Source organism: Elgaria multicarinata, chromosome 3 (genome assembly GCF_023053635.1).
Source record: "Elgaria multicarinata webbii isolate HBS135686 ecotype San Diego chromosome 3, rElgMul1.1.pri, whole genome shotgun sequence".
Classification (NCBI taxonomy): Eukaryota; Metazoa; Chordata; class Lepidosauria; order Squamata; family Anguidae; genus Elgaria; species Elgaria multicarinata.
In genome coordinates, this window is record NC_086173.1 from 155040755 (window position 1) to 155053909 (window position 13155).

Below are 13155 nucleotides of genomic sequence, written 5' to 3' on the forward strand. Positions count from 1 at the left end.
GCAGACTACCGTGAAAGCTTTGCACCATGACTAGTTGCTGTTGACAGTCTTTTCCTCCATGAATTTGAAAAAACATCCAAGTTGGCGTCCGCTACATCTTGTGATAGCAAATCCAGCTCTATATTGTGCGAAGGAGTCCTTCCTTTTATCTGTCCTGATTCTCCCACTTTCACTGGATGACCCTACTGGGTTCTAGTCTTATGAGAGAGGGAGAAAGATGTCTTCCTATCTGCTTTCTCCACATCATGTTGTTGTTGTTTATTCGTTCAGTCACTTCCGACTCTTCATGACTTCGTGGACCAGCCCACGCCAGAGCTTTCTGTCGGCTGTCGCCACCCCTAGCAACCCCAAGGTCAAGCCTGTCACCTCCAGAATATCATCCCTCCATCTTGCCCTCGGTCGGCCCCTCTTCCTTTTGCCTTCCACTTTCCCTAGCATCAGCCTCTTCTCCAGGGTATCCTGTCTTCTCATTATGTGGCCAAAGTCCTTCAGTTTTGCCTTTAATACCATTCCCTCAAGTGAGCAGTCTGGCTTTATTTCCTGGAGTATGGACTGGTTTGGTCTTCTTGCAGTCCAAGGCACTCTCAGAATTTTCCTCCAACACCACAGTTCAAAAGCATCTATCTCCACATCATGCATAACGTTGAAGAACTCTAGCAGATCCCTTCTCGCTTGCCTTTAAAAGAAGGTGAAAGCTGGACACGGATATTTTTGAAATTGTTGTGAACCACTCAGAGAGGTTTTCCTATTAGAAATGAAATGGGGCAGGCAGGGTGGGGTGGGTAAAGTTTCCGGAGGCAGCCCTGCGTTTCTTGCAGTATGGACTTCTGTTGCCCGTGCTGAAACCATTCTCCCACTTACCTTTGGTCCCTGTGGGGCAGACGCAGCGGAATCCGTCGGATGTCTTGGTACACGTCCCTCCATTTGGACACTTCTCCCTCGGACGGCACTGCAACCAGAAGGATTCAAAGCCAATTCAGAATCACATCACAGAATCATAGAATAGTAGAGCACAGGCAATTCCACCACAATCGGAAGAGGAGGAAACAAAATGGAAATAGACAATATAGACAGAAAGGACTCTCTAGTGGTGGTGACCTGGAAAACTCCTGTTTGCTCCCCGTAGTCACTCGCTATGATAACTCCCTCTGTCTGGGGGCTGCCCAGCTGGGGCAGCTCTTCTTCTCTGCTTCTGCTCAGCTTGGAGTCAGGAATCAGAATGAGACTCCCCGTCCACTCAGCTGCTGAAAACAATCAGGCCACACCCCTTCAGGCCCTGCAGCAACACTCAGGACACGTCCCTTGACTCATCACTCAGGAGTACATGGCAAGCACATGGTCTCTTTGAATTGGCAGCCTCCTAGATTTACTTTAGGCCTCTCTCCTCCTTGCCTTAGTCTCCTCTTCCCCTACACTCCCCCGTCACAAAGAAGTGCTTTTCTCTTCCCATCATTTACATATAATGAAGCCGTCTAGTTGGACAAGTTGGAGCCTTGAGACACCCCAAAGGCTATGGGGAGAAACAGAAGTCCCCCTGCACCACCTTCTGAATCCTTCCCTCCAGCTAGGCCTGGAACCATCATAATACAGTGCCTACTGATCTGACAGCTCCGATGTCATCTGGGCAGTGAATCCACTCCAGGTTTCAGTCAGAACCAGTCAGAACTTCACACCTTGGATAGCTCCTTTAGAGTTCCTGGTGGTTCTGACTAAAACCCGGAGCGGATTCACTGCCTCATTGACTTTGGAATCACCAGCCATAAACAGACATTGTCCAACCTAGAGAAATGCTCCTGAACCCTATTCCCCGTCCGTTTTCTGATGCAACTAATCTGCTGAGGCAGTTTCTGTCCCAAACCCAGACCAGATTGGAATGGATCTAAATAAGGGTGACCCTATGAAAAGGAGGACAGGGCTCCTGTATCTTTAACAGTTGTATTGAAAAGGGAATTTCTGCAGGTGTCATGTGTGTATATATGGAGAACCTGGTGAAATTCCCTCTTCATCACCACAGTTAAACCTGCAGGAGCTATACTAGAGTGACCAGATTTAAAAGAGGGCAGGGCTCCTGCAGCTTTAACTGTTGTGATGAAGAGGGAATTTCACCAGGTTCCCCATATATACAAATGACACCTGCTGAAATTCCCTTTTCTATGCAACTGTTAAAGACACAGGAGCCCTGTCCTCCTTTTCATAGGGTCACCCTATCTAAATCATCAGAACGGGAGCTTTAGAATGTTCCCATGATCCGTCCTGAGGACAGACTGAACAAGGCTGTCAATTTGCCAACTGGCCACTGCATCTTAACAGCAGCTTGGTTCGTTTGCAGATCGGTGTTGAACCAGGTGACGGCGTTTGTCTCCAGGCTGTTAAAAGCTTCACTGATCATTCCCGCAGATCCAGGGGCTGCTGAAAGGCAGAAGAGCAGAGGAGGCTGTTTTCCCCCTGCCCCCCACTGGTCAGTTGGCAATCCTGGAGGGGATCTACACAGCGTACTGAAGGCGCACGCAAGCGCCTTCAGGGCGACCCGGAAGCGCGTGTGTAGATCCTGCAATGGAAGAGGGGGAGGAAGAGGCGGAGGAGGAGGCGTCCTTGCCGCCGTCGCCGCCCACCTCCCCGCCGGCCTCCTGATCAGCCCGGAGGACGTGCTGGGGCTGGGGCTAGCCTGGGCAGGGAAGGAGGAGCCTGGTCCGTGGCGGGAGGGGGTCTCGCCCCCCACCCCCGTGGCTGGGACGAGGCCGGCGGGGAGGTGGGTGGCGGCGGCGGCAAGGACGCGGCCGGATTCCCCAGCCGCCTCCTCCTCCGCCTCTTCCTCCGCCTCTTCCAGCAGGATCTACACACGCACTTTCAGGGCACTTGCGTGCGCCTTCAAAACGCTGTGTAGATCCCCTCCTGTTCAGGCATCCTTCATACCCAGGAAGCAGACAGCAGCACCTGTGCCTTCTGAGCTCACCTGGCAGCTGAGCCCTCCAGCCGGATCAGTGCAGTTGTCCCCATTCTGGCTGGTTTTCTCTTGGCATCCAGAGCCACCCCAGCCTGGGGGGCAGAGGCAATGGGGGGAGGACTCTTTCACGACACACCGGCCCCCGTTTCCACAGGGTTCTATCACAACAGGAATAAAGGACAGGTGTTTAGTTAGAGGTGCCAACTTTTAAGCCTGCCAGCCTTGCTGAGTGCTTTTAAGAAGGGCACGAAAAGCAGGATTCCAGAAGGGTTCGTAGCCTGGTAATGCCCCCCGTGTGATGACGCTCTGTGTCTGTGTGTAGACAAAGCTCTCTATTACCAATGGATTTTCAGAGATGTCGCACAACCTGGACTACCACATACTCACTGGCTGAGCAAAGGTCCAGGATGACTTGACATCTGGGGCCTGTGTAGCCCTCAGGGCAGAGACAATGGAAAGTTCCGGGGCTGTTAAGACAGCTTCCCGAATTGAGGCAGGGGCTTGACCTGCATTCATCCACATCTTCATGGCATGTTGCACCTGTGGGGCCAGAAGGAAAGGAACAGAGAGGTGGTGAGCTATTTTTCAAGGAGGGAGTCTTTGTGGGCTAGGAATGGGTCAGGACTGTGGAAAATCCTCAACACTGGTTGTTATTATTATTATTATTATTATTATTATTATTATTATTATATTTATTTTTATCCTGCCTTTTTCCCAGTACTGGTTGAGGGAGAAGTTGGACTGCTCAGGTGAATATTGCTGTAAGCCGCCTTGGGAGGGCTTCTGCCCTGAAAGGCAGCCAAGAAATGTGTTATATAAATGAATAAAATCAAATCATTGGTGTGGGTGAGTGTTGGGGTCGAGGGCCGTGTTACCTACGTAGCCGCTGGGGCAGGTGCAGGTGAAGGCGCCTCGATGGGTCAGGCACGTGGCCCCCTGGTGGCAAGGGCTGGAATTGCAGGCATCTATCTCCGTGGTACAGTCCTGGCCTGTCCAACCTGGCAGACAAATGCAGCGCGGCCTGCAGAAAGAGATACACGATTATGGCCATTCGACATCTACACAGCGTTTTCAAGTGTTCGATCTAGTTGTGATGCCTACAACAACCCTGTAGGGTAGCTCGGTCTTATTATCTGAAGGGTGGGACTGAAGCTGAGAGGATGTGGTTTGCCCAAGGCCACCTAATGGATTCGTGGCAGAGGTGAGATTCAAACTAGGGACTTCCCGATTCATAGCTCAGCCTCTGAGCCACTATACGGCATCAGTGCTCCACTCTACTATGCTCCAGCAGAGATATGAACAGAATTGCCCTCTTTTCACTCTTTCTTTTTTGGGGTGGTCTAGCTCAGAAGTCCCCAATGTGGCCCCCGGGGGTCTCCAATTTGGCCATCGTGGGCACCCAGATATTTTTAAGATTTAAAAAGATTGTTTATTTCACATGCATTCATTGCTAAGGGATATACAAATTGCTACGGGTATATACAAAACCATGCCTATATCCACAGCAATGCATCCATGTGAAATGCATGCAACTTTCTAGAAATTTTACACAGGTTTCAACAAAAGCAGACCAAATATCCAAATAAGTTTCCATTTGAATGTGGCATCTGGGTGCCACCTGTTCAAATATTGAAAGCGTTGTAAGGCCCTCAATGAATTGCATTATAGAAGGCGAGTGTTTATCCTTCCAATGTTATAATAACATTTAGCTGTCAAAAGGGCACAGATAATCCATTTACATTGACCGTTTGTTCATTGCCATGAAGCAGGTAAATAATTTAAAAGAGTGTGTACATCAGTGAATATTAAAGACTGCTCCAGTACAAAGTTTATCTGTGTAATAACCTCCTCTCAAAAAGAAGCAACTTTGACGTTGCCAACACATTTAAAACAACAACATTCACTGTATTGCACTGCTAACAATTATCTGAATTAGACAATCTCTTATTAAAGAGAAGTTGTGGTGTCCAGACCTGAAACAAACACTTTTGCTGAATAAGCGTGAGAGCCAAAGATGTGACAGGTAGATCCCAAAGCAGTGATCCACCGTTTAGGCATTTTGTGGAGGTGCCCATAGCAGTTCCTCAAATTCCCAAATGTGCCCACAGGTCCACAAAATAAAAAAAGGTTAGGGGGCCACTGGTATAGCTCCTATGTCTTTATTGGCAGTATCACGGCCAGAAATTTAGCAAGGGGAACCTCTTTTTCTGGCATTGAGATCAGTAAGGAGAAAAATTTCCCCTGATTAATATTGTTGTGTTTGCTTGTTGTTAATGACTCTGGGGTTATAGAAAAGGTGGTAAACTTTGGCTCGTGGAGGGCATTTGGAGTGGTTGTAGTAGTAGTCATAGATTGGATTTGAGAAAGCAAAACTGCAGAGCCTGGGAAAGGGGGAAGAATTTGTTTGGTCTGCATTTTAATTCAAACTTCCCTCATTTCGCAGTTTTGTACCAATCCAGGGTCTGAAACTTTGGCATCCTTTGAAATTCATTCATCCTCAAACTCTATACTGCATTTCTCTCGTCCAAAAATGTGCGTTTTTCTATGCACAAAAGTGTGTCTATTTGTGAACACCATGCTCAGTTATATTAGGGGAAATGGCTTGCTGAAGATGTGCGTACTAGGGGAAATTACATACAAAAAAAAAAAAAGATGGGTCTTATTGATGAGTACATTAATGTGCACAAAAGCGCGCACAAATATTCATCCAAACTTTTTTTTAAAAAAAACAACACCTCGGCATTTTGGGAGAAATTGGTGGTAAGAACGGAATGATGAGAAACTGAAATTGACGGACGCGTCGATCTCTAGTGGGACCGCCACTTTCCCCGCTCACTGGTCTTGCACCTTTGCCTTTAATAGTAGTTGAACCCACAGAAATGTAACAGGTGAAGATTTCCGCATCAAGGACGTAAAGCAAACCAAAACTTCTTTACCTGCTTAACCTCTGTGTGCCAGCCTACAGCCAAAGGCATTGGAACAGGGCCAGTGAAAGTAGGTGGTGGCACCCCTGGATATGAAGAGAAAGAGAGGCTGTGTGTACTACAGGCAATCATTTTGAAAAAGAGCAATACCAGCAATGGCTTTTCCCTTTAAATGCCACCATGGCACTAGCCCTGAGCCAGTAGCGGCCACTGAATAACTGCAGCCAGAAGGAGAGCTTCTTTGCAATGGGAAAAAGACTGTCACTTCCTTTCCTAATGCCTCATTGCATAGTGAATCCTTAAACGTAGACACTTCCCCAAGTCCCAGACACAAATCAACATAGTGAAATTGATTGGACCAGATCTCAAGCGACTTCTGGCCTAGTTAATTTCACTTTTGGGGGGGGGTGAGTTTTAAAATCTAGGCTGAGTTAGCAAATATTACATCTGGGAACCATGCCTCATCTCAACCCCGCTCACCCCACACCAACCATCCATACCCAGAGTCGGTCCCTTGGCAGCTGCCCCCGTTGAGGCACTGCCAATCCTGGCAGGGGTCATTGAGTTCTGTGCAGAGGGGTCCTGTGAAGCCTGGAGAGCAAACGCACATGAAGGAGGCTGGGGCGTTTATGCAGGTTCCGTGCCCGCAGGGGGCGCTGTGGCATAAGTCCGCTTCTCTCTCGCATTGGTGTCCCTCGAAACCTGCAGAAGGGGAAGCCTCAACACCGTCATCACCTTGACACTGGCCACAACCTACACTTCTCCTGCCCTTTTCACCTCTTCCTTTCCCACAAACCCCTTTTGCTCTGTATGGAATCTGAAACAAACCAGACCAGAATATCCATCCACTGAGGTAGAATCCACCATGATCAAATGGAAGTTCCCAATACATCTGAATCCCATTGAATGTCGTGGCCATATTCATTTCCCACAATGCCCCTGACTTAGCATCACTCTGGGGCATTGAGGGAAATCAAAATATGGCTAGACACGATCACTTGGCATTGCTTGTGGCACTGCTCAGGTATCTGTTGTCACCTGCTGCTGCCAGGTGAGCTAGAGGGAGCCCACCAATGGAAGATGGGGACACCAGAGGTCACTCTGACTAGCCCCCTCAAACCTGGAGCTGGCCCTGGACTTTATGAAGAGTTGATGCTTCTGAATTTGCTCCTTTTCCAAGGACTGCCCATTTTGCTACCTCAGGAAGAGCAGCAAATGGTATTCCCCCACATAAGTGTACATCATACTCAAAGCCAGTTATTTTGGCACCTGAGGCAGAAGATCCCTCTATAGCAGCCTTCCTCAACCTGGGGCGCTCCAGATGTGTTGGACTACAACTCCCAGAATGCCCCAGCCAGCTGGCTGGGGCATTCTGGGAGATGCAGTCCAACACATCTGGAGCGCCCCAGGTTGAGGAAGGCTGCTCTACAGCCTCTCCCTGGCGGTAAAAATGCAGTATTACTTTTTGCCTTTCCATGAAATTCTGCCTAACGGTAGGGCCGGCCCTCTATGGTTACCCCTTCATCCTTTCCCCCCCTTTTGTATTATGCCTCTGAACGGGCCCTGCATACAAGCTTCATATCTATGTTTTTAAAATCCTAGAAGACTTCACTAGATAACTTGAGAAGCAATCAATCAATCAGCCAATATCATCGTCACTTTGATTCATTCACATGCTCCACTTTATCAACTGACTGAGCGTGGGTGTGTTGAACCTCTGAACCGGAGGCGAAACACAGCCTTCTGGGATTCCCTAGATGGCCACGCCCCCTTCCCCTGGCCCCACCCCTAATGACTGATGGTTTGCCAATTTCCTGGCTTTTGTGCAGTTTTTGTCCCATTCTGGAAGATTGAATGCCTCTCCTCAGGCTTAGTCATTGGCAGTAAGAGCTTAAGCTAAAATATGCTGTCGTCGTCGTCCCCCCGCAGCGTGACCTGATGCAAAAGAGGGCAAGGCTCCTGCAGTTTGAACTGTTGTGATGAAGTGGGAATTTCCCCAGGTTCTCCATATATACAAATGACACCTGCTGAAATTCCCTGTTCTATTCAAAGACGTTTACTTCTTGGGAGGAGAGCAATGACAAATCTTGATAAAATAGTTAAGAGCAGAGACACCACACTGACAACAAAGGTCCGCATAGTTAAAGCAATGGTGTTCCCCGTAGTAACCTATGGCTGCGAGAGCTGGACCATAAGGAAAGCTGAGCGAAGGAAGATAGATGCTTTTGAACTGTGGTGTTGGAGGAAAATTCTGAGAGTGCCTTGGACTGCAAGAAGATCAAACCAGTCCATACCCCAGGAAATAAAGCCAGACTGCTCACTTGAGGGAATGGTATTAAAGGCAAAACGGAAGTACTTTGGCCACATAATGAGAAGACAGGACACCCTGGAGAAGAGGCTGATGCTAGGGAAAGTGGAAGGCAAAAGGAAGAGGGGCTGACCAAGGGCAAGATGGATGGATGATATTCTGGAGGTGACAGACTTGACCTTGGGGGAGTTGGGGGTGGCAACAGCCGACAGAAAGCTCTGGCGTGGGCTGGTCCATGAAGTCACGAAGAGTCGGAAGCAACCGAATGAATAAACAAACAAAAAAAATCCAACTGTTAAAGATACAGGAGCCCTGTCCTCTTTTTCACATGGTCACCCTAGTCTTGGACAGATTCCTGAATCTGGCCTATTTCTTCTCCTTCTCCCCTCCACACACACACACACACACACACACACACACACACTTACCTTGAGGGCAGATGCAATGGAACCCCCCTGCTGAATTCTGGCATTGGCCTCCATTCCTACAGGGAGAGCTGACACAGCTGTCCACCTCCCGCTTGCATCGCGGTCCCCCAAATCCTAACAAAAGCGGGGCAAAAGATCAAAGGTCAGCGTGCCTCAAATCTCAAGGATTTCAGTCCAGAGCTATTTAAACCCAGGGCCTAAAATTACCTCACTGAGCACACTGGCAGGACCCAGCTCTCTCTGAGACCCCCCGGCAACCCCGCCTCTGATTCCTGAGCGGGCCTCACTTTGCGTCTACCTCACTCACCCGGAGCACACTGGCAGGCAACTCCGTGGCTCTGCGGGAGGCAGGTTCCCCCATTGAGGCAGCGATCCGAGGTGCACACTTCCGCTTCACACAACGGCCCACCAAACCCTGCAGGGGAGAGACATCGCCAGCGGAAAGTTCTCCTTAGTGAGGGTGAGGTATGGAAGCAGCCAGTGTAGTGTTGCGGTTAGAGTACTGGATTAGGGAAAGGGAATCCTGGGTTCAAATCTCTGTTCAGCCACGAGGGTCACTGGGCCCTCATCTTCACTATGTCGCTAATGCTGCGCCCGGCGGCGCAAGCCAGAGCGCAACCACAGTGATGTTCCTTCCGGCCAACTACACTGGAAGGAGCGCAGTCCCGGGCATTCCGGCTGCTGCCACTGCGCCCACGCCCGCGAGCACTAACGCCGCCGGTCTAGGGGCGCCTGGGAGCATCTTCGAAGGGTAGATTTGCTTTTTAAAAAGTCAGACTGGAAGCAGATCTACACGTCGTTGTGAAGGCGCTTCCGTGCGCCTTTTTTAAAGACGTACCTAAAAGAAGCGCCTCTTTCTTTACTGTGCGTACTGTGAGCTAGGCAGCGCCGCCTGCGGAAGAATCTCGACCCCATTCAAAGACGCCGCTTCCCCCTCGCGTGTTCTTCCATTCGAATAATCCCACCTCCCACCCGGTGGCTCTTCTGGCGCGTCCCGGTGGTGGCGGCTCCTCCTGCAAAACACTTTTCTCCCTCGGTGTGTTTGTATTTGCGTTTGCGTGCGCGTGTGCGAGCACACACCGAAGAGAGTCCCGGGGAGATGACACCGCGGGGGAGAGTGAGAGGCAGGAGCTGAACTCGTCCGCCGCGCACACGCAAACGCAAATACAAACACGCCGAGGGAGAAAAGTGTTTTGCAGGAGGAGCCGCCGCCGGGATGCACCGGAAGAGCCGCCGGGTGGGAGGGGGGATTATTGGAATGGAAGAACACACGAGGGGGAAGCAGCCAGAGCAGCATCTTTGAATCGGGTAGAGATTCTTCCACAGGCGGCGCTGCCTAGTTCACAGTACACACAGTAAAGAAAGAGGCGCTTCTTTTAGGTACGTCTTTAAAAAAGGCGCATGGAAGCGCCTTTGCAACGATGTGTAGATCTGGCCTGGGTGGTGGTTTAAAAAGCTGTAAATGCGAAGAATCGCATTTACAGCTAAAGGGGGGGAACAAGGGGGTAGGAACAGGGTGCTCCCTCCCTACTGGGATTTCCACCCACCTCCTTTATTTTTTTTCTTACAGCGGAGCTATGGGGCTTGGCCCCTGGATTGATTCGGAGTGACGGCTGCGTCATGGAGAGCCACCACTCTGAAGCAATCCAGGTTCAAAGCGCCCGTGTGGATGAGCCCTGGATGACCATGGGTCACCCAAAGAAGGGAAGGAGCTCAGTGCTTTGGATGCAGAAGGTTCTAGGTTAGGGTGACCACATGAAAAGGAAGCCAGGTTTAGGGTGAGCGTGACCAGATAGAAAAGAGGGCAGGGCTCCTGCAGCTTTCACTGTTGTGATGAAGAGGGCCTTTTCCAATGCATCTGTTAAAGATACAGGAGCCCTGTCCTCCTTTCTGTAGGGTCACCCTATTCTAGTTCCCAGCATCTCCAGGTAGTGCTAGGAAAGGCCCTGTCTGAAACCCTGGAGAGCTGCTGCCTCTTGTTGTAGATCAGCCTTCCCCAACCTGGTGCCCTCCAGATGTTTTGGCCTTTTAACTCCCATCAGCCCCCAGCCAATGGTCAGGAATGCTGACAGTTGTGGTCCAAACCAGGGCACCAGGTTGGAAGAGGCTGTTGCATACCATCCTAAACTCCTAGGACAGCAGCGGTGAGTGACTTGTTGTTCTCCATCCGGCCTACAACTCCCATCAGTTAGGTAATGGATGATGGGAGTTGTGGGTCAAAAGTACTGGAGCGGCACAAGTTGCCCACCTCTGTCCTAGGAGGAAAGGTAGAATAAACACATAACTAAAGGCACGGTCCTATGTATGTTTAGACAGACGAAAGGCCTACAACTCCCAGAATCCCCCAGCCAGTATGCTGAGAGCGATAGACCTTTTTTACCGTCTAAATATGGATAGGATTGTACCCTATTATTTAATTTTATTTATTAATTAATTACATTTCTGTACTGCCAACTGCGGAGGCTCCCTGGACAGTTCACAAAAATTAAAACCACAAGTGCAGCATAGCTTAAAGGTGTAAACCTCAATGCAGGTACCAGGGAATACGTCCTACTGAACTCAATGGGACTTGCTTCTGAGTAAACCTGCACATGACAGGTATTACCCAGAGGACCTTCTCTTCTGCTGCTCCCAGATTGTGGAATGGCCTGCCGGAGGAGATTCGTCAACTTGACAGTCTTTTAGCATTTAAAAAAGCAATAAAGACTGATCTATTCCGGCAGGCCTATCCCGTGGAATTTTAGGATGTTTTAAGGATGTTTTAATCAGGTATACTATGTTTTAATCAGTTTTTATGTGTTTTATATTCGCTATTGTTCCCCGCCTCGATCCAAGTGGAGAGGCAGGAAATAAATAAATTATTATTATTATTATTATTATTATTATTATTATTATTAAAGCTCCAATCCTAGACTTTCTCCATGAGTCAGTTCCATGGAACACAGTGAGACTGATTCCTGAGCAAACATTTATTTTATTTATTTATTTAAAACATTTATATCCCACCCTATATCATTAAGATCTCAGAGCGGCGTACATGCATTGACTTGCACTATAAATAGGGTGACCCTATGAAAAGGAGGACAGGGCTCCTGTATCTTTAACAGTTGCATAGAAAAGGGAATTTCAGCAGGTGTCATTTGTGTGCATGCAGCACCTGATGAAATTTCCTCTTCATCACAACAGTTGAAGCTGCAGGAGTTATACTGCAGCTATACTGTGACCAGATTTAAAAGAGGGCAGGGCACCTGCAGCTTTAGCTATTGTGATGAAGAGGGAATTTCCCCCGATTCCCCATATATGCAAATGACACCTGCTGAAATTCTCTTTTCAATACTACTGTTAAAGATACAGGATCCCTGTCCTCCTTTTCATAGGGTCACCCTAACTATAAATAAAGACCTAAGAAGGGATTCCTCCCCTTCCCCGCTCCAGATTAGGAAAAGAACCAAACAGGAGGCAGGTCAGATGGGGGAAGTGACAGGAATGTATCAAACCAATCAGGAATGGCATGGAGTTAGGGCAGCCTCCTCCAACCTGCTGTCCTCCAGGTGTTTTGGACTACAACACCCATGAGCCCCAACCAGCATGGCCAAAGGTCAGAGAAGATGGAAGTTGTAGTCCAAAATATCTGGAGGGCGCCAATTTGGGGGGGAGAGAAAAATTCTGCCTCTGTTCCACGCTCAACAACATTACAAATTAAATAATCAGTACGCAGAAGGTTTAGGGTGGATGGAAGGGAATAGCGTGTGGGTCCAAGCCGGCAGGAGATCTCACGTTTTTCAGAGAGATCGCTGTCTTGTAGGAGGGTAGATAGGGAGATGACCAATAACAGGTGTGGTGTAAGGAAATCTCTCTAGATTTATTTATTTATTTATTACTGTTTCATCCTATTTTTCCTCAAGGGGGGGCTCAAGGCATTGAACATGGTTACTCCCAGCTCATTTTATCCTCACAACCACCCAGGGAGGAAGACTAGGCTGAAGAGATCACATTGACTGGCCTACATGGTCATCCAGTGCTGCAGAAAAGGAATTTGAACTCAGGTCTCCTAGTCAAAGTCCAACACCCTAATACCAGCCTGCCCAGTTCCTAAGACCTTCTGGAGAGGACCTTCTTTTTAGACCGCACCTTCAAAGGCACGTTTGGTGGCTACCCAAGAGAAGGCCTTTTCAGTGGTGGCTCCCGGGCCCTCTGAAGGGAGACTACATTCGCTCTCTCTTTGATGTCCTTCTGCTGGCAGGCACTGGCTAGACCTAAATGAAACTAACCACAGTCTCTGTCTTGTGATTAGTGTAAATACAGACAGGAGCTTAGCAGCATCTGGGAGAAAAAGAGGCACTGATCTCTTGCATATATTCTGTATTTTATCTTTACAGAGCTCCTGATTTATTTATTTTTTTAAATAACCCTTAAGTTACCAGACCATGTATTTAGGATATAATGAACAAATCCTAAACTGGACATTTCTTTGGTACGTGATGAAAATGCAGCAATGTATAAAAGTTGCAATAAAGCCAGATTCATATTTTAACCACACACAACAAGAAA

The 13155-nt window shown here is 48.6% G+C and overlaps 1 protein-coding gene across 1 annotated transcript in view; it reads right to left on the reverse strand.

Moving 5' to 3' along the window:
• Nucleotides 1-13155, reverse strand: part of NOTCH4 (notch receptor 4) — a 60963-nt gene that overhangs the window by 27293 nt on the left and 20515 nt on the right. Inside the window, exons 8-14 of the mRNA XM_063122464.1 lie at nt 8912-9019; nt 8605-8718; nt 6369-6570; nt 3820-3965; nt 3332-3484; nt 2954-3102; nt 862-949 (exon numbers count right to left, since the gene is read on the reverse strand). Of these exons, the coding sequence (XP_062978534.1) occupies nt 862-949; nt 2954-3102; nt 3332-3484; nt 3820-3965; nt 6369-6570; nt 8605-8718; nt 8912-9019 (960 nt within the window). The remainder of the gene's footprint in view (nt 1-861; nt 950-2953; nt 3103-3331; nt 3485-3819; nt 3966-6368; nt 6571-8604; nt 8719-8911; nt 9020-13155) is intronic.